General features: G+C 37.7%; 1 protein-coding gene across 1 annotated transcript; it reads right to left on the bottom strand.

The window, feature by feature from the left end:
* Positions 1-1,505: 1,505 nt before the first annotated feature.
* On the bottom strand, positions 1,506-9,966 carry LOC117289573 (protein shisa-5-like). Its single transcript, XM_033770730.1, has 3 exons — positions 9,632-9,966; positions 5,767-6,145; positions 1,506-3,083 (listed from the first exon to the last, which is right to left on the bottom strand). The coding sequence occupies exons 2-3, from the start codon at positions 5,852-5,854 to the stop codon at positions 2,821-2,823; spliced, it is 351 nt and encodes a 116-aa protein (XP_033626621.1). The 5' UTR covers positions 5,855-6,145; positions 9,632-9,966; the 3' UTR covers positions 1,506-2,820.
* Between the last annotated feature and the right edge of the window lie 10,053 nt (positions 9,967-20,019).

Consider the following 20,019-nt stretch of genomic DNA (forward strand, 5'->3'; position numbering starts at 1 on the left):
TCTAACATTGACCAGTATAAATGATATAGTGCTGTGAGTTTAACATTGACCACTATAAATGATATAGTGCTGTGAGTCTAACATTGACCAGTATAAATGATATAGTGCCGTGAGTCTAACATTGACCAGTATAAATGATATAGTGCTGTGAGTCTAACATTGACCAGTATAAATGATATAGTGCTGTGAGTTTAACATTGACCAGTATAAATGATATAGTGCTGTGAGTCTAACATTGACCAGTATAAATGATATAGTGCTGTGAGTCTAACATTGACCAGTATAAATGATATAGTGCTGTGAGTCTAACATTGACCAGTATAAATGATATAGTGCTGTGAGTCTAACATTGACCAGTATAAATGATATAGTGCTGTGAGTCTAACATTGACCAGTATAAATGATATAGTGCTGTGAGTCTAACATTGACCAGTATAAATGATATAGTGCCGTGACTCTAACATTGACCAGTATAAATAATATAGTGCTGTGAGTCTAACATTGACCAGTATAAATGATATAGTGTTGTGAGTCTAACATTGACCAGTATAAATGATATAGTGCTGTGAGTCTAACATTGACCAGTATAAATGATATAGTGTCTGTCTAAAAACTGAATGTCTTGAACACCATCATAGACCCCGCCTTCAAGCATGGAGGACGGTGCAAGTAGATAAACAAGGTTAAATTTTCTGCAATTATAATCAAATTAAAGTGTATTATCACAGCCATATGAGAAAGGTTTATATTTTGGAGACTTCTAAATTCTAAATGAAATGTAAAACAACAGATACGTTGGTTTATTAAGACACAATCATCAACATTAAAAATAACTCCAGGTAAACGGATTTGCGGGGAAAAAAATATTTATCTCAAAATTGCTGCCACATAATAAAATACAAAACAAAACACCTACACTACTAGTTACTATACTTTATAGAGAAAACTATACATAAGACAAACAACTACCATCTAACAATTTTAATTTAAAAGATTTGGGTACTTTTTGTAACACAAAACACAATGTCCACAGTTTCTGATGTGCTGTAGTTTTTGAGAAATGAGTAAAACAATGTCATGAAAATACATTTTTACATGCTAAAATAATTTTCGTCTCAAAAACTACAGCACCCAGCAAGTAATATTTTCAGTGAAGCTTTCTGCCATCATTATCTTCAAACTGTGTAAGTTTAATGTACATCTGTGGACATTGTGTTTTTTTGTCCTCCAAAAAGTAAACATAGACCATTTAAAACCCTTTCAGCCACAATGGCGACATTACCCGACTAAGATAACACATGCTTTAACACAAAGACCATTTAAAGGCACTGAACACTATCACTCAAAATAATTGTTAGCTAGAAAGTGTTTAAGTAACAAGTAATCGAAAGCTGTGGATAGTATCACATTGTTAGAAACGGCTCCCTCTGAAAAAATGTAGTTTGTTTAGAAAGATAGTAAAAGATTTCAGGCCTGAAGCCTTTTTTAGGCATCTGAAAGCACACAAAGTTGTGCAAGGATTTGTTTCTTTCATTATTTTTCTGGCAACTTCGATGACCAATTGAGCCAAACAAATTGTTGTACATAATACTTGGATACACAAATTGAGAATACTGGTATTTGACACTACAAATGTGTCCAATGCCTTTAGAAAAAAACTATATTATCCATGTTCAGCCCCCATATTCATTCTCGGTTGGGAAGATATTTTTTTCTATAAAACATAAAACACGATTGCTTATTTTACAGTCCCTTCAAATTTGATTGGAAAGATCCGACGAAGCAATGCATTATGTCTGTGTACGAAATGTATTTTATGAGTTTACAAAATCAAAAGAAGTAAACAATGACCAAGAGCTGTAGATATCTGAAGAAATGTGTACAGATAAAAAAAAAGAGTAAAAATCATGTTATGCCTGAAAAAAAAATTTTAAAAAAAATCACAAATTCTATGAGTACAACGACATTCAAACGATTTGTTTAAAGGTTATCACTCCTTTTTGTGCTGCCTCATACATAGTTACTAACTATGCTTTTAAAAGCAAACTATAGACATACGACCTTTAAACAAAAATCTAGCTTCTAAAATTTCAGTTAAGTTCAACCATGTGTTTACAGCACATACAAAATAAAACATGGCGTATTTTCCACTATGTTCTATGAAATGCAACATCAGTGTAATTCAAGCGAGAAAAGTTTTTGTTTGTGCTGCTTTAGATTAAGATTTATTTCTTATGAGATGTCTAAAAGTTAAAAGTAAAAATTCGTTTTTTAATTTAAATTCACGAGAAGCCGAATTCTTCACCACCATTGCTAGTATAATATCTAGTGGTCTTGTTTAATTTTATTTACCTTATTGTTATTAATGTTTATATTAAACATTCATACTTCAACATTTGTCATAATGTTGAATTATTTGCAGATGTTCGTGTTGAGTTTTCTTTTCTGAATTCAACTTTATAAAACAACCATTGATGAGGGATATGCAACAGGAGGCCTGCGTAAGCCCATCGTGTGAAGCCTCCCTAGGATTGTAGATTCATTATTGACTTTATCTGTTTGGTTGACCCTGTTGACGTATGAAGCCTCCCTCACCCTACCCTAACCATCACCCTAACCCTAACCCGTCATTATAGCCCTAACCCGCACCGCTAGTCACGGAACCATATTATTGTCCATTCTAAAGTATATGGCGGACACAATACTATAGATTTGGGTAAATCTGATCACATCCACCCAAACCAAAAAGTGCAATACCATAGTGTCCACCATTTTTTTTGTCAAAAGGCTCATCGAAACATGTGAGGTTGTCGTGCAGAATTACATAGCTCCTTGTGCCGGAGACTGTTGCATGGCCATTGGCTGCTGGTTGTAGGCCGGTGGTGGCGCTCCAGGTTGGTGAACGTATGGTTGTTGTTGATTGCCAGGGGGCACTACAATCGTCGTGGTTGTGGCTTGTGGATGCTTGCAACAGAGGTGGTAGCACAGGCACACGCAGCAAACACATATGAGGACCGCTGCGACGACGCACCCAACAGCGACAGCCACTATCACCCCCACGCCCCATCCAACATACGCGTTAACTGAAAAAAAAAAAAAACATCATGGTAAACATGAATGAATGGGAACGACACTGAGTTATCCCTAAATGCACTGGACACCTTTGGTTATTGTCAAACACCTAAGTATTCTCGCTAGGTGTATCTCAACATATGCATACAAATCTGTGCGAATTTGGACTCATTGGTCATCAAAGTTGCCCGAGAAACAGCTAGAAAACCTTGTTGCACAAAGTGTGTGCTTTCAGATGCCTGAAAAGATCTTCAGGCCTGAAGTTTTTTATTCATGGGGGAAATTACCTTTTTCTCAAAAACTACGTTTCTTCAGAGGGAGCCGTTTCTCTCAATGTTTAAAGGAACACATTGCCTTGGATCGGTCGAGTTGGTCTTTGAAAAGCGTAATTGTAATTGTAACCAATTGTTATAGAATGCATATGATTAGAAAGATATTTTAAAAGTAGAATATAATGATCCACACAAGTATCACTCGAAATTGCGTGGTTTTCCTTTTATCTTGTCGACAAACACGGTCGGCCATTTATGGGAGTCAAAATTTTGACTCCCATAAATGGCCGACTGTGTTAGTTCGCAAAGTAAAAGGAAAACCACGCAATTTCGAGGCAAATGTGTGTGGATCATTGTATTCTACTTTTTAAACATCTTTCTAACCATATGTATTTTATAACAAACGGTAACAAACGCTTTTCAAAGACCAACTCGACCGATCCAAGGCAACGTGTTCCTTTAATACAACCAACTGCTCTTCATGGTTCGTTACCAAGTTTTTATGCTGACGAATCTTTTGAGTAATTACCAATAGTGTATACATAGTGCCTTTAAGAGGCACCTTTAAGAGTTACCGCGGTCAAAATAATTCGTTTCGGAGTTTTTCCCCAATGAAATTGTGTTATTCTTTAGAACTGTTTTTATGTATAAATGTATTATTTTCCTTGCACGAAAATGTGCAAAATATGCTTACCTCACGGACCCTGTGATTTCAGAGAACCGAGAATAGAAATAGATTCTCCTAAAATGCTATGCAATTGGCGGCAATACTAATTTTATACCCACTTTCGTTTCCATACAATAAGCGGGCATGTATACATTCCTCCACATTTTGACAATACAACTAAGGGGTAGGCCCCTATCGTGCGTCCGGGAGGGAAAAGGGAACAAAACAGCAAACCTTATAGTGAAGAAAAGGTTTGAGATCATGAGGTCAAAATCATTGTGTTACTAACATGAATATTGTTGCCATGATTAGGCAATTGTAACTGCCAGCCACTTTACAGGGCTTAACACCAAAGAAAAGAGGATGGGGCTCTGAATCGTAAGCTGCTTTCGCTATTGCTGTCGATGCTGCTGTCCCTGTCGCTGTCACCGTCGTTGTCATTGTCGTCGGCATTGTCTAATATTATTTGCTGTTGCTGTAACTGCTGCTGAATACTGTCGCTGTCTGTCGCTGTCTTTAGCTGTCTGTCGCTGTATGAAGCTGTCTGTCGCTGTCTGTAACTGTCTGTCGCTGTTGCTGTCGCTGTCGCCGTCGCGGCCGTTTTGTTTGTGTTACGTTGTGTTCTTATTGTTGCTTTTGTTTTTGTGTTTGTGTCGTGGGGGGCTTACAGGAACGCTCCTGTGTGGACAATAAAACAATTGACCCCACAATAACATTTAAAAACTTTGTATCCACAAGGGAATTCTTTTCTTAGAGGGAATCAGCAATAATGGAACATAAATAGCAGGACCCAACAAACCGGAACCGCAGGGTTGTGTGGGCGGGCGTGGGAGCCGTTTCTCGCAATGTGTTATACTATCAACAGCTCTTCATTGCTTGTTACCCAGTTTAGCAATTATTTTGAGTGATTACCAAAAGTGTCCATGCCTTTTTAAACAAGTTAAAACCTGTTTGTGCTTGGGCCAGAAGGACAGATTTTTCATTAAAGCCAATAACTTTAAATTTGTGATTCATTTCGATACCAATCTATCCAGCAAACCATTTTGCAGTGAATTTTGACATGGTCCTTCGGCAATTCAACTGGCATTGACACACAACTGTTAAAAGCTCTGGACACCAATGGTAATTATTTAAAATAATTGTTTGCATACAAAACTTACTTGGTTACGAGCAATGGAGAGCAGTTGATGTATAAAACATTGTGAGAAACGGCTCCCTCTGAAGTAAGGTAGTTTTTGAGAAAGGTAATTTCTCCTTCAAATAATAAAAGACTGCAGGGCTTCAGCCTTCATAAGGCATCTGAAAGCCCGCACATTTTGTGCATCAAGGGTGTTTTTATTATTATTATCATCATGTTTTTGTTTGATATTTTATGCATAGTTGGGACACACCAAGTGAGAATACTGGTGTTTGACGATTACCCAAAGTGTCCAGTGCCTTTAAGTGAGAGCATGGACGTTTACACAGACATTTTGCCTCATAAAAAAACATCAAAATTAATATTCAATGATTTTTTTTAAGTTGACCAATATAGTGCCAACTTATTGACAGATTCGTTATTCTCCGTACGCACTACTACGAAAATGCCACTGTCGTAGTGCTTTTCAATTAGGAACTGTTTTTCTAAATCGATTATCCTTCAAAAAAGTTAGGAACATTAATTTTAAGGATGGCAGTTCTAAAGTTGAGAAACATTTGCTCTCCGTGCATCCCCAATAAACGTAAACTTGCCCCGCTGTAGGCAAAAAGACTTACTGTCAGATGTTATACCCATGGCACACTCCAGCTGGATCCCCATCAGAATCCCAATGCATAACAGACCACGCTTAACTTTCGACTCCATCGTGTTCAAATATTCTGCCTCTCAACGAAAGACGACTTTTTTTTTTTGATAACTTCTCTACAGTCGTGGGTTCGCCCAGGCACGTGGTTGCTTACTTCAGTCCGGCCGTTAAAAGAGCGAGTAGAACTTTTTCAGTTCAGTATATAACTGCGGTTCAAGTTATCGATTTCTCATCACATGAGCCACTTCCTTGTGATGAGAAATAACAGCCCCGCATGTTCGGTAGTCACATTGTTAACCCCCTGTGCAATAGTGCATTGCACCACCACACCACACACCTATTGTATGACACTTTCAGAATGAAAAGAAAAATTTAAAGAGATTTTTATAACCTTATTTTTTAAGGAATCGCTCGATTGTTGTGTGGAGATCAAATTTATGTTGTAGATTGGTTCTCAATCTTTGATAGTCATACCAGTATCCCCTTTGTACTTTTTGTGTCAGAAAGTAAACTGTGATCCTCAAACAGACCAGTTATTATTTTATTTGTATAATTAATTTTGTTGCATTTGTTGTTTGTTCATTTATAACAAATCTTCAGACATTAAATATTCATTTCAAGCAACTTGGTTTTCAATACTCTGAGATCCAAGACTCCCGAAATACTATTTGTCGAAAACAAAATTACAGTCTGCTTTCAAATCTACTATTCGCGAGTCAATGTATATCACAAGAGGGCGACAAACCAAAACTAGCAAGGCTTGACCACGCTTTTTAACAAGAACAAATTCCAAAGAACTAAAAACTGCCACATTTTAAAAATGCATTTGACTGCTTTCAGGTGAACATGAGCTGATCGAGACCTGTAAAAGAACATTCTTGTATCTCATTTGTCTTTAAAATGGTGTTAAGTGTACTTGATTACTCTTAGAAATGAAAGGTTAATTAATTATAAGGCAAGTCAACATTCTGATTGCTTGCTTCACAAAGTAAACAAAGTTTGGTACTTGTACAATTTACATTTTGTAAAATGTTCAAGCAAATTACGTCCTCTCTTAAATTTTGGTACTCTTCAATTATTTTGTTGGTTGAAACTGGGATCGATATCGGAAGGGTCCGCTCGTCCCCACCTGTGTTGAGGCGCTGAATCGAGCGAATCAAAGGGGAGCGGTGGTGGTTTGCATGCAGCAACCTCGTTGAAAGTGGTGCACGATCTCGATGAGCCATGTTTCGCCTTGCTTCGCTCGGTCGGCCTCATCACCGGTCTCATCCACGAACCGTCATGCTCGGTTGTAACCCCTGTCAAGCAAGGAACTTGGGGCAAGTTTGCAGGGCGCCCTCTCGTGAATCGTCCCAGTCTTGATCTATCTTCCCCTTATTATGAAACTGCGTAATCCCGATTTAAAGGCCGTTTTGACGGGCAAAACTTGTCTATAATGCTGTAGTAAACACATTATATGCAAATTAGCGTATGCACTTTGTACTTGTGTGTATTTATATGTGCACATTGTACAATTTAATGTTTATTGCAGGTGTGGCAGGAGATTTGGTCCCCTCAAAGATTCGGTTCCCCCATAATGGCAAACGATGAATGCAAACTTCTTCTGGTAGCGCCCTCTTTTGAATCCTCCTCCCATAGGGACAGAATCTCTGGGGACAGATTTCCCTCGTACACCGGGTGTTAGGGCCTTGTCACACGATGCAACTTTTACAGGCAACTTGGAGGCAACCAACTTACAGTGCATGCTTCGGGACCACTTTGGTGGCACATGACACACTTTTCGAACATTGTCTTACGATCAACAAGAAAAAGACGTGAACATTGAAATGTGAATGTCTTTCCTTCTTGGAGATTGCCTGGAACTGGTTGCTTGTAAATTGCCTCGCGTGACACGGCCCTTAGGCTCATTTTGGTAATCACTCCACAAACTAATTACCACCAAAACTTACTTGGAAAGAGCACTAATAAAGAGCTGTTGGTAATAAAGAAAAAATTTTTGTCAGAAACGACCCCTTTGAATTAAGCAATGATGTATCTGGCGTTATTCACAAACCTCTAAGTATGACGTCAGATGTTCAGGCTAAGCAATGTAAATTGGAAAATGCGCCACGGGTGTCACAAGCGGGCGCTCAATCACCATCACTGTGTGGTGAGCCGTCCACCGACATAATAAAGTTCTTTATGTCTGTGGCGGTGAGCCGTCCACCGACATAATACAGTTCTTTATGTCTGTGGAGCCGTCGCAGGGCGCGGTCTCACGCATGCGCCTTCAAGCTTGAACTGCCCTGCAATCTGCATGTGCTTCTCTAAAAAAGTTTCGTCCATTGAAACAAAATCGAATAAGACATGATCACCCAGAAAGAACAATAACTCACAAAAGACTTATATACATTGTTGTTATATGCGGTGCCTTATGATATAGAAAGCCTAATACTAGTGGTACTTGCCAAACTCCCTCACGGGGATATAAACTCCAAGCTGGCAACGACCAATCTATCTCATAGTATAAACATTGGATTATTGCCTATGATGATTGCACAAATCAAGAAAATGTGAACCAGTTACTAGACGACACTAATTACTCGAGATGCTTGTTCATTCGACTCGTTTTCTCGTTTTCGATACGTCTGAAAACCTACACGGTATACTGTTCTCTAAAAGTCTCTCTCAAAAAACCATTGAAATCAAATAATAGCAGCAAACTAAATCGGTTGCATTCCAGCATGTTCGTTCACAAACATGTACGTCAGTGGGCCTAATCAGTACACTGCACTATTGTACACTGTGTATTGTGCATGGCAATGGGCATGCCCGTTCCCATGGTTTGAAAAAAGAAAAGCAAAAGCAATTTCCCAAATCCTAACCCTGTGTTGTATCGAATACAAGTATTTGTAAGGTTTTTTTTTACAAAAAGGTAATGATAAACATTGAAAAAATATTCCAAAACGTCTGTGGTTTATGTGTATTGACTCGTTTGACCAACAAACCAATCGACGAAAAATGTACAGATTGTCTGTCTAACAATAAATCGTTTTTTATTTTTTTCTTCGTGATTTTGTAGTTGTATATAGGATCATGGTGGAAGTTGGTTAACTCGACGTCCCACAAAAAAAATATGTAGGCCTACCTTCTTTTCACCTTAAAAGTTCCCCATTTGTATCCTGGTTTATTTGACCTGCTTTTGCAACATGACTGATTCACAGTTTTATCAGGTAATAATTCTAGAAAAACCCTTTGCGTCAATAATATTCATTTTGTCTGATAGACATAACTGGTTTTATTAGCACCCCCTGCAGATAAATTGACGTCCCTTCATTCAGATCATTGCCAAGACTCTTCAATCTGAACTCAAAAACAGCTAGACCTCGCAGCTACACAATCAAGCCAGTGTTTAGAAATAGAAATGGCCATTATTTCGATCAAACAATAGAAATATTTCCACAGTGCTACGGTATTTCTGACAAAAGAGCAAGTACCTGCCTCGACAACCAAGGTAGGGTTTTTTAAGTACGCTGTTCACATTATTTTTCCTTTTACAGTTGGCGAGGCACTTTCATAACAACGTCTAGCCCGCGGCAGTTCCATGAAAACCCTCTCGAAACTCTAGTGGGCGACGAGGTGCTTGAAAGCACAAAACAAAGGGGAAAAAAATGAATGGGTATATTTTCTAATAATTTCCCACAACCCACTTAAAAACATAGAATTGTATGACCCTGAATGCAATAAGGTGCTTGCTTTACTTCTTTTGAGAAGTTTTTTACAGAATCCTGAAATAAGGGGGGAGGAATGAAATGCTAGTTATTTAGTTTTTACTTTGTTACTTTCTGTCTACTTACCTTTTGTCTGTACGGTCCGCATGAAACACAAGGTCTGTTCGTGCCTAAAGTATAACCAAGAAATTCGTGTCTTTCTTCATACTCCAATACGCCATTTTGAGGTATGGTGGACCATGAAGGAAGAATTCATGGGCGAACACATCACTATGTCACTATTATTAGGTTTGGGTAAATGTCTCTATAAGTAGACACTAATTAAACGAAACCGTGCAAAAGCGTCCTCCGTACCACAAAAAGGCTAATTAGCCTACTATTATAGTGCTATGAGATGGGGAACATGACTAAACGAATTTCACATCTAAGACAAAATATTAAGTATGTGCAAGTACTATTGCAGTGTGCTCGTTTGCAGGGCAGTAAGTAGACATACAGGTTCAACGGGAGACTTTGGGACGTATAGCTGCATACTTACCAGGTAAACTTCCATAGTTCTGAGCGTGCGCACATGACCGACAACAATGGATTTTACCTGGTAAGTCTGCTGCCACCAAGCGTCCCAAAAGTCTCCCATTTAATGCACCAATGCACCTTACATTGGCCTACATGAACATTATTCATGTATACTGTGATCAGTCGGGTAAGTAAGGGTCAAAGAGTGTTATTACTAAATCTACTTGGTGTAGGGACTCTAAAGAGCTGTCCATGTTGTGAGAAACGGCATCCTTTGAAGCACTGGAGTTTTAGAGAAGATAAATTTCACCCCAACAAATGAATATCGGGAAAGCTTCAGGCATGAATCCTCTCTCGGGCAACATGAATGAAAGCACACATTATGCTAGCCCTGGCGGCAATACAACTTCGTGTTTTACTACAGTATATGTGTACAGAGGAAGAGCCCTTAGGGCTAACAATATGCCATCTTTTTTTAATTATTGTTCCTGCACCTTCGATGGCCTAAACAAGCCCAATTTTCCACAGATTTGTTGTTTTATAAATGGGTGATACTTGTCTTTGACAAATACCAAAAACCAACCGGGGAAAAGTGCCTTTCTATGCCTAATACGGTACTCTTTGATATTTTAATGGCTTTTTGGGATGGGTGTGGGGAGGGCTGATCCAATGTGAGATCAAGAAAGTGGTCCCACAGACGTTTCGGCTTACTTTAACAGCAATACTCACAGTGCATGTTATGAAATTAAATTCTTTGCCGACAATACAAGTGTGAACATTGACATTGCCAAAAAGAGTATCATATTTTACACCATATGGTGTTATAAAATAAGACTTATTTCTGCACACACATTTACATTGGTAAAATGTTAACCCCAAATAATGTTTGAATCTCTTTTTGCCACCGATGTGACAATTTTAACACACTAGGTTCTCGCAGTGGAGCTTTGGTATAAAGTGACGCTGAAAATGTTCCGTTTTCGTTACCACGCAGCCTATCGACCTTCGACTTGTCAAACACAACCATTCAAACCATTTGATGTTAGTATTTGCGCTTAAGTGACAATTTACACATAAGTCCTAGTTTTGATAACCCTGCGTTATGTTATGATTGATTTAACACTTAGTTTAAAACTCCATTCACGAAGTATAAACACTTTTGTTCAAGTCCCTCATGGGTATGTAGGCTTTATCGATACTTTTAAAATTGAACAGCGATGTACGTTGGTTGTACACGTAGGGTTGGCGAAAGGTCAGGGTTTCAGACATTCTTTGGGGCCAAAAGTACCCAACTTAAAAAAAAGTTTTTGTGTGGTGTACATCCGTCGCATAACTTTACATAGAAATCTCTACTGTATGCATCTTATAGTCTGCAAGGCCTTTTGTGTGTCTGAATTGCACTTGCTCGGGGGCATTGGCCTTGAATTGTTTAAGCCCAACAACTCGCCTATTGTGGAGTGTTTTATGCAAGCACGATTGATTGGCACAAAGCGCGCCCTCAACGAATGAAGTTATAATTATAGAATGTGTGTGTTACTTGAAACAAAGAAGTTTGTTGTAGCACAGACTATAACTGACTAACTACACACTGCATATGCTTTCGTTGCAATAACTACTTCATCAGATGTATCTGGAGTAAGTAATAGTTTTTGCTACGAAAGCTTATCATGTTCTTTGTATCTAATTATTTAGCCTGTTAGTGCCTTTAAGTTTGCAGGCCTGGTGCTTCGTTTTTGAAAGGGCAAGGTTACCATAGCACTTAATTCGTTATGGTAAAGGGCACCTCTATGAGAAAATGGTATACTTCTATTGGAGCGTGTCAAAAGGCACCAAGGCAATCGCCCCCTTATAGCTCCGTGGTGTTGCAAAGTGCAAGAGAATAAAAAAGACAATTATTAAAAACCTTCAAAATATACACTTTTTATTAAATTGCAACAATCGAAACTCCGGTACGTTGTCAGCACAGTTATGGGTTTGTTTTTCAATAACCTCCTCATCGTGTGTTGTTTACATGTCTATGTATTGCCTGAGTCAACTTGGGCTTATTTGTGAACCTAATTAATATATTTTTTGAATTTGGTTCATCTAACATTGACTGACAACTGACGGACCGATTTTATGCACAGAAGATCCTGGCAGAGTTCTGTCCCTTTGTAAACAACCCCTAGGACGTGTGGACTGGTCCAGTTTAGGACATCAGTGTATAATTCGACGTGGATAAGACAATTGAAATATTAAAGTTAGGTCAGCATGTGCTGACAACGTTATTGGTTTGAAGGTTTTTTTTAACACCGGCGTTTAGAACTCCTTGCCAAAGGTACTTTTGGCGCACTGCAAAACTGGCTGCAATATACAGTCATTGTTGAGACAGGAGTGCCGTACCCGTGTGTGTTATTTTAGGAATGTTTAATCCGAGTAATCCAGTTATGTTTGACTGTTGTTTTCTCTAAAATAACTGGACTTTTTCTTTGGGCCATTTCTGCGCTCACACAATGACCGTAAGTGTTTAGTTGACATTAATCTGTGATTTTGTGGTGAACAAAAAGTAGTTTACAGCCCCAAAACATACAAAAAAGCTTACAATCACAATTTTTATTGTTGAGGGGCTCTCTTTATACAGGTTACAATAAGGCTGTTTTGGGCAACTTAAGAAAATACATGTCTGATCCCATTCAACAACAAAAAACATGTCACAAAATTACAAGAAACTATAATTTTCCAAAGTGAGCTTAAAGTTGTCCGTAGATTGGTAAATCATTACCATACAAAAACTTTACTTGGTGAGAAGATCTGCAGCGCTGTTCATATAGTACAAAGTAACTGTTTTGAGAAAATATTCCCCTGTAAATAAATACGGTTTTAATAATTGCTTGGTTTATCCAAAACATTTGAATCGTTTCTCAGATTCAAATTTTAGTCGTTTCTCGGTTTTCTGAGGGTTAATTGCATATACAAACGAATGCTCTCACCTCGGTAAAACTCTGAGATGGTTTTCAACGTTCTTCATCTAAAAATACTGAAAATGTTTTGGTTTCTATTTTCAAAATAGACACTGCTTTCAGCTGGAACTATATACAGGTGACCTTTGTTGTATTTTCGTGATAATAATGACAATAAATCAGCTTTGGCTTGACAAAAACAACTATAAATCTAGCTTTAAAAAAAAAGTACATCGCTGTCATTGTCATTTTCATTGAGATATAGATATTGCAAAGATTTGAATAATATGACTTTAAAACTTCATGCCCCATCCAACAAGCGAACTTCCAAGTACGCCATATTGCTCGCTCTGCACAATCGAAACTTCCGGACCACTACATAAAAAATCCAATTATTATCCCAATCTTTTACTGCCTTTCTTCTCTGGAATTTATGGCATGACCAACAAAAAAGTCAATCCTTAATCGCCTCACTGAGTAAGATCAAGAAACTAGTATAATAGTGGGTATATATAGTTCTTCAATGCAGACATGGAATAGAGGAAGCTTATAAGCTTAACGCCTTTCTGACTCCTTAAACACCAAATGGTCCAAACCAAGGGAATTTGAATTGGCTTATAATTATATGCCCATGCATTAGCCGGTTCACATACAGACCAGTGTGAATGTTGCTTATCTCTGATCCGTGTCGAAAAGAACCGAGGTTGAACCGGAGAGGACCCGGGTAGGTTTTAACACGGTTCGAAAAAGGCCTATATTGTACGGCTTCGAGCCTTTGGGTCGTCACATGGGTAGATTATATATCTTTTGAGAATGTCTCAGATTGATTATTATCTAACAATCTTCTATTCTTCACAATCACTGATCAATTATAGGCCTACAACGAAAAAAGAGTATCAGAATTATTATCCTGCTTAACACAAAAATTCATCGCCGTTGCCTATAGAAACATAAAATGGTATAGGGCATTTTCTAACGTTTTAACGTGCGGTTTAAAGACACTGGACAGATTATTGTCTAAAAATAGTCTTCTCACTTGGTGTATCATGCATAAAATAACCAACCTGTGAACGTTTGAGCTCAATTGGTCGTCGAAGTTGCTAGATAATAATAAAAGAAAAACCAAGTTGTGTCCGTTTAGATGGTTGATTTCGAGACCTCAACAATTCTAAAGGTCTCGAAATCAAATTCGTGACAAATTACTTCCTTCTCGAAATATTAAGTTACTTGTAATATTAAGTTCTCTACTTTAATCCAAGGACCCAATTCGATTCAACATACATCATAATATCTACTACTGGGAAAGAAGTAGATCACAAAACTGAATTTGAGCTTGTGGCCCCTATATAAGAGAAGTAAAGTTGCACACCAGACATCAAAGTTGACATATAAACCCCTATTTCACACAAGTTTCTTTCACTGTGCACATTCGTAGACCTCTATAGCTTAACATAATCCCCTTGGTACATATTGTGCTACTGGCATTATAGTGCAGCTTAGAGTATTCCCTATACGGTTTCCCAGGTCGTTTACTCACTTTTCAAAAACCTTTGCAAAGCATACAGACTGAATTGAACTTACCCTGAACTCCTTTAAAGCCAGTGGACACTATTGGTAATATTGTCAAAGACCAGTCTTCTCACTCAACATATGCATAAAATGACAAACCTGTGAAAATTTGAGCTCGATTGGTCGTCGGAGTTGCGAGATAACTATAAAAGAAAAAAATCACCCTTGTCGCACGAAGTTGTGTGCTTTCAGATGCTTGATTTCGAGACCTCAAATTCTAACTTGAGGCCAACTTGAGGTTTCGAAATCAAATTCGTGGAAAATTACTTCTTTCTCGAAAACTACTCCACTTCAGAGGGAGCTGTTTCTCATAATGTTTTATACCACCAACCTCTCCCCATTACTCGTTACAAAGTAAGGTTTTATGCTAACAATTATTTTGAGTAATTACCAATAGTGTCCACTGCCTTAAAAAAAGAGTTCGGACATTGTGTTTTGAAGTCCCTAGTTTTACAGATGATGCCTTAGTTCAATGTGTAGTAAGAGGTTAATATCGCCTTTACGGGTCCCGTCAATGAGTTTTGTGATGAGGTACCTGTACATATTGTAGCAAGCGTAAAGTTGTATAGCTAGTTTTTCACCCTTTTTTTTTTTTTTTTTTTTTTTTTTTTTTTTTACCGACTTGGCAGGTGATGTTGTTTTAAAAAAGAAAAGGCTTGCACTTTCTCGAATCTATAAAAACTTACGGCGGAAGTTTTTGGAACGAATATTCCAAAAATGGACCAAGCATCTTTCAGCAATGGAAGGCTGATGCAAAAATAATAGAAACAATTATAATATAAACATAATTTGTTTAGGAAAATAGCAATCGGAAGGATCCAAAAACCAAAGTATTTGCCTTTGACAATGTAGCATGCGCAACATGGATTGGTTTTTGACACTTTTCTTACTCCTCGAGCTTCGGTTGTTTCGTTATTTTTCTTTGCCCCATGTAGCCTATTTTTATAGCAACGTTCAATGAATGGATTTAAATTAACCAGTTTTGACTTCCCAGCAGGGCGGAAGGCAATGTTTTCTTTTCGTCACACTAGCAACTTGTATAATCACAAAAAGTTTGAATTTTTTTATTTTTTCCCTACGGGAATACAGTCACTTTTTTATTGGTGTTTATTTTGGAGAGTTGTCACATAACTCAACGGTGGCGGAATTTCTCACATTAACCGCAGTTATTAACTATGAACCGTTACAATTCGGTATACTGTGAATGACGGTAAATATGGCAACAGCACAATCATTACTTGGCCCAATTTTGACAAAAACAATTGTTATTTTTTTCTTTATTGAAAGATTTTTCTGTCACACTTTTTGGACAATAGGATGCTTTTTAGTTGGTTAAATAGCGGAATCAATAAAAGACGGATTTTTTCTGCAATACCTGAAAAAGCTAACTTTCACGAATCTATAAAATTCATTATTGTACAAATTTAAGCCTAAAATCTTACGTGTCAAATTGTCCCGAAATCAGACCTACGTCTTTAAAGCCATTGGACACTTTCGGTAAACAGTATTGTCCAAGGCCCACATTTCGTGTATCACAACTTACATAAAAAATAACAAACCTGTGAAAATTTAAGGCTAAATTGGTCATCGGAGTCGGGAGAAAATAACGGGAAAACCCACCCCTTGTTTCCGCACGTTTCGCCGTGTCATGACATGTGTTTAAAATAATCAGTAATTCTCGCTATCGAGAATTGACATTGTTTTAATGTTTTCTCAAAAAGTAAAGCATTTCAAGGAATAATATTTCAAGAGAAGTCTTGTCACCATTACCTCTTGTAAACCCTGTTAGTTGTTTGTAAAACTATGAACTTTTTTCTTTTTTTTCTGTTTCGAAAGTGTCCTGTGGCTTTAAGAAAATTTTGTATATAGGGCCAACTCTTTCCAACAGTATTGTAATGGGTATGTTTGGCTATAGGCTGTTAATAATGGATTTTTATTGTAATGCAATGAGGGCACGGCGGGTTTAGGCAGGTACAGCGCTTTACGGGCAACCATGTGATAAGCATGGGATAGATACAATGCAAAAACTGGGGTGTAAAAATTGATACAATGGATTTTGTTACTACCGATACCGAAGAGAGAAGTGTATAACTTATTGATTTTTGAAATGAACAAATTATGTTTGTGTGAAGGCAATGGACACGTATGGTAATTTGTTTTCGAAACCTCAGAATTAGAATTGAGGTCTCGAAGTCAAGCATGTGAAAGCACACAACTTCGTGTGACAAGTGCTTTTTTTCTTCTTTCAGTATTACCTCGCAACTTCGATAAACGATTGAGCTCACATTTTCACAGATTGGTTATTTTGTGCATTATGTTGAGATACAGCAAGTGAGAAGACTGGTCTTTGAAAATTACCAATAGTGTAAACAGCCTTTATGAGTGATTACCAAACGTTTCACTTTGATTACAATATTAATTTGAGACAATCGAGCCAAAACCATTTCATAAAATTTGGTTTTATGTTAATAAATTTTTTAACCTAGTTATAGCTTTGATATTGGTGGCCTAGGTCACTAATATTTCTCTTTTCCGTCTGTTCCCCCCTCTCTCTTTTAAAGGAACATTACAAAATTGGTTTTTGCTAAAAAAGCAGTTGCTGGTAGTGTATAGGCACTTTATGTTATCCACCATATACATACACTGACAAACCTGCAGAAGTTTGAGATCGATCGGCCATCTAGGTCACGGGAGCATAGTGAAAATCCGAGTACAAATTTTGCATTGCATTGATGCCAAAACAAATATGAATAAAACGCTCACTAAGCGATAAACTCCAAACGCAAAGTTAGATTACTTATTTCTCATCAAATATGACATTTCAGTCAGAAATATTTCAAGGGATGTTTTCAACTATCATCATCATTAGTCCGTGTAAATTTTATGTAAATCTGTGATCTTCACGATTTTTGTTTCCTACCAATTCTGTAACGTTCCTTTAAAGATCGGGTTACCATTTCCGACTTGGTGGGGTTTTATACAGGGGCCTAGCTAGGTCAGTAATAACTCTCTCTCGCTTATGTCTGCTCATTTTTCTTTCAAAGATATGGGTGACTAAATATTAATAAACGATCGGGGTGGGAGGGCAATGCATCAAGTCCGGAGGAGGGGCAATTACTATGTGCGGTATTCGGTTTAATTGTATGCAATTGCAAGCTGAAATGCACAAGAATGCAGAAACCTTGGTATCCCTGTTTCTATACAACATCGAAATACAACTCGGCTAAAACTTGTTGGGGGCGTTTTGTTCAAATTCAGTGTAGTACGTGATTAGACCGCATGACTGTGGCTTAGCAAAACATGTGTGCTACACAAACAGTACTGGCGGTCGACTTCAGTGGTTTATTTTATTTTTGTTTAATTCGTCATCATGAATGTGACAACAATATTCGCATTTGGGGACACCATTTTGTTGCACTCCCATTTGATGGCTTCCGGTTTGCATGTAAAAAGGAGTTTATGGTGATCACAATTACAAACGGTGTCCCTCTTTTTGTTTCAAATGTTGATTTTTTAGTAACATGTAAAGAAGACAATACCAAATGAATGTTGGGCATTTTCCTATATACAACTGGATTCAAAGTTCTGTTTGAAGTGGTGTGATATGGCACGAAAATCAAATGCAAATATTTGCCGCATTACGTCTGCTCTTTTTATATATGGTGCTCTTTTACGACGAGACCATAGAGCTAGCTATATCCGAGACCCAAGAGTCTGACTGCTCAAGTTTCATGCATTCTAACAGATAATGTGTGTCCCAAAAGGCATCAAATCCACGCGCTTTTTGGTGCTCTTTAAATGTAAAAGAGTGTAAAACACCACTCTTTACATTTCGAGTTGTCCCTCATTGGCTCTTTAAAAAGAGTAGTGGTTATTTCACTCCTTGAAAGGGGTTTCACTTCAGGACAGAGTGAAAATTCACTCAAAAAGATGTAAACTTCAATCTTAAAGTGTGGAAGACCACTCGAAAAAGGATTGTCCCTCATAATATATGGCTCTTCAAAGAGTGTTTTTTCACTCTTGTGCATTTAGAGAGTTGCACAGGCCCCTTGAACCCGTAACGAAGCTTCAGTGTTTTGAACCCATCCATTTACTCATTTATTTTTTACTAGAAGGCGAGAGTTTTTATTGCTAAACTTTTTAATTTGGAAACGAAACAGCTCTTGATTCTTGTTGCAATAAAACAATACAGACGAGCAATTAATTCTCAAATTAAGTCTAGGAAGAGGAATTAAATTATTGTTGTTTTTGGAACACAGACAAGCAAATTAATTGATTCTCGAATTGAGCTGACAAAGTTGAAGATATTTAAATTGTTAGTTTTTTCTTTTGGAACTACATTGGTAAAATTAAACACAAAGCTAATTCATCTCTACCTTCTCTGACAAAAAACATGAGCAAAACAACCTTGATTTTGTTACGTGATCTATTCTCTGTCATAACCCCGATTGTGTTGGGAACGTTGGCCCAGATATCAAACAAGTCAAGTTTGTAAAATAAATTGTATGATTCACTTTCATTTTATTTATCAACAAGCAGCAGGTTGTATGTTTATGTTGTCATTGTTCTTAATACAATACGTCTGGACACCCACTATAGGCCCATGGGTGAGATTTTTTCCATGTCATGGATGTGATGATGTATTGTTTAGTCACAGAGTTGTGGTTTTTGGGTGGTGACCATGGCAGATTCTAGCGCAACCGGTAGTTATTTTGAGGACAATAGACACAAGCAACTATGTCAACTGCAGTGATGTTTGAAGCTTGCATGGCGTGAAGGATAATAACAAACCATACAATTATATTAGACATGCAAGCACAACTATGTAATAATTTATTATCTTTTGAGGGAGCGTTGGCTTTGATCTGGAAAGCAACTTTTGGGGAAAGTGACGAATTTTTTGTTGTGTGCATCAACAATCTTCTTTTTTTCCCAAAAATTGAAATTGGCATAAAATTGAGATGATATTTTTCTCGAACACGACCACCTAATTAAAAAAAAATAAACACTTTTTACTGGTCATTTGACAGTTTTGTTATTCTATGAACATGGGACACTTAATAATAAACGGTGTCCCTTGTTGTGTGTTCCCGAAACAAAGTACTGTGTGTGGGCGGACCTACGTCATAGCTCAGTACATTTGATGTTATCAACGGGCCGTCCACACTTGAGCAGAATTCCTGATCGGGAATTAGGGGCTATCCACGCCCCCTTTTGATCCTACAAAGAAAAGACAAATTTCAAAAGAAAGGGTCTACCAAGATTGCATAGTGTACTTTTGCGGCAGTTCGAAAAAAATGCTAGTCAAAGGAAAGTCGCTTAGCACCTTTGTGGACTCCATAAAGAAATGTTCTCACGTCCCAGACGACCCCGACACGTTTCAACGAAAAGAAACGCTGCTAAAAGAAGTTGTAAAGTACCCCCCCCCCCCTATAAAAAAAAATGGAGTTGTGAAGCCGGCAAAACATAATTCAGCGTAGGAGGTCATTA

Source organism: Asterias rubens, chromosome 4, assembly GCF_902459465.1.
Source record: "Asterias rubens chromosome 4, eAstRub1.3, whole genome shotgun sequence".
NCBI classification, from domain to species: Eukaryota; Metazoa; Echinodermata; class Asteroidea; order Forcipulatida; family Asteriidae; genus Asterias; species Asterias rubens.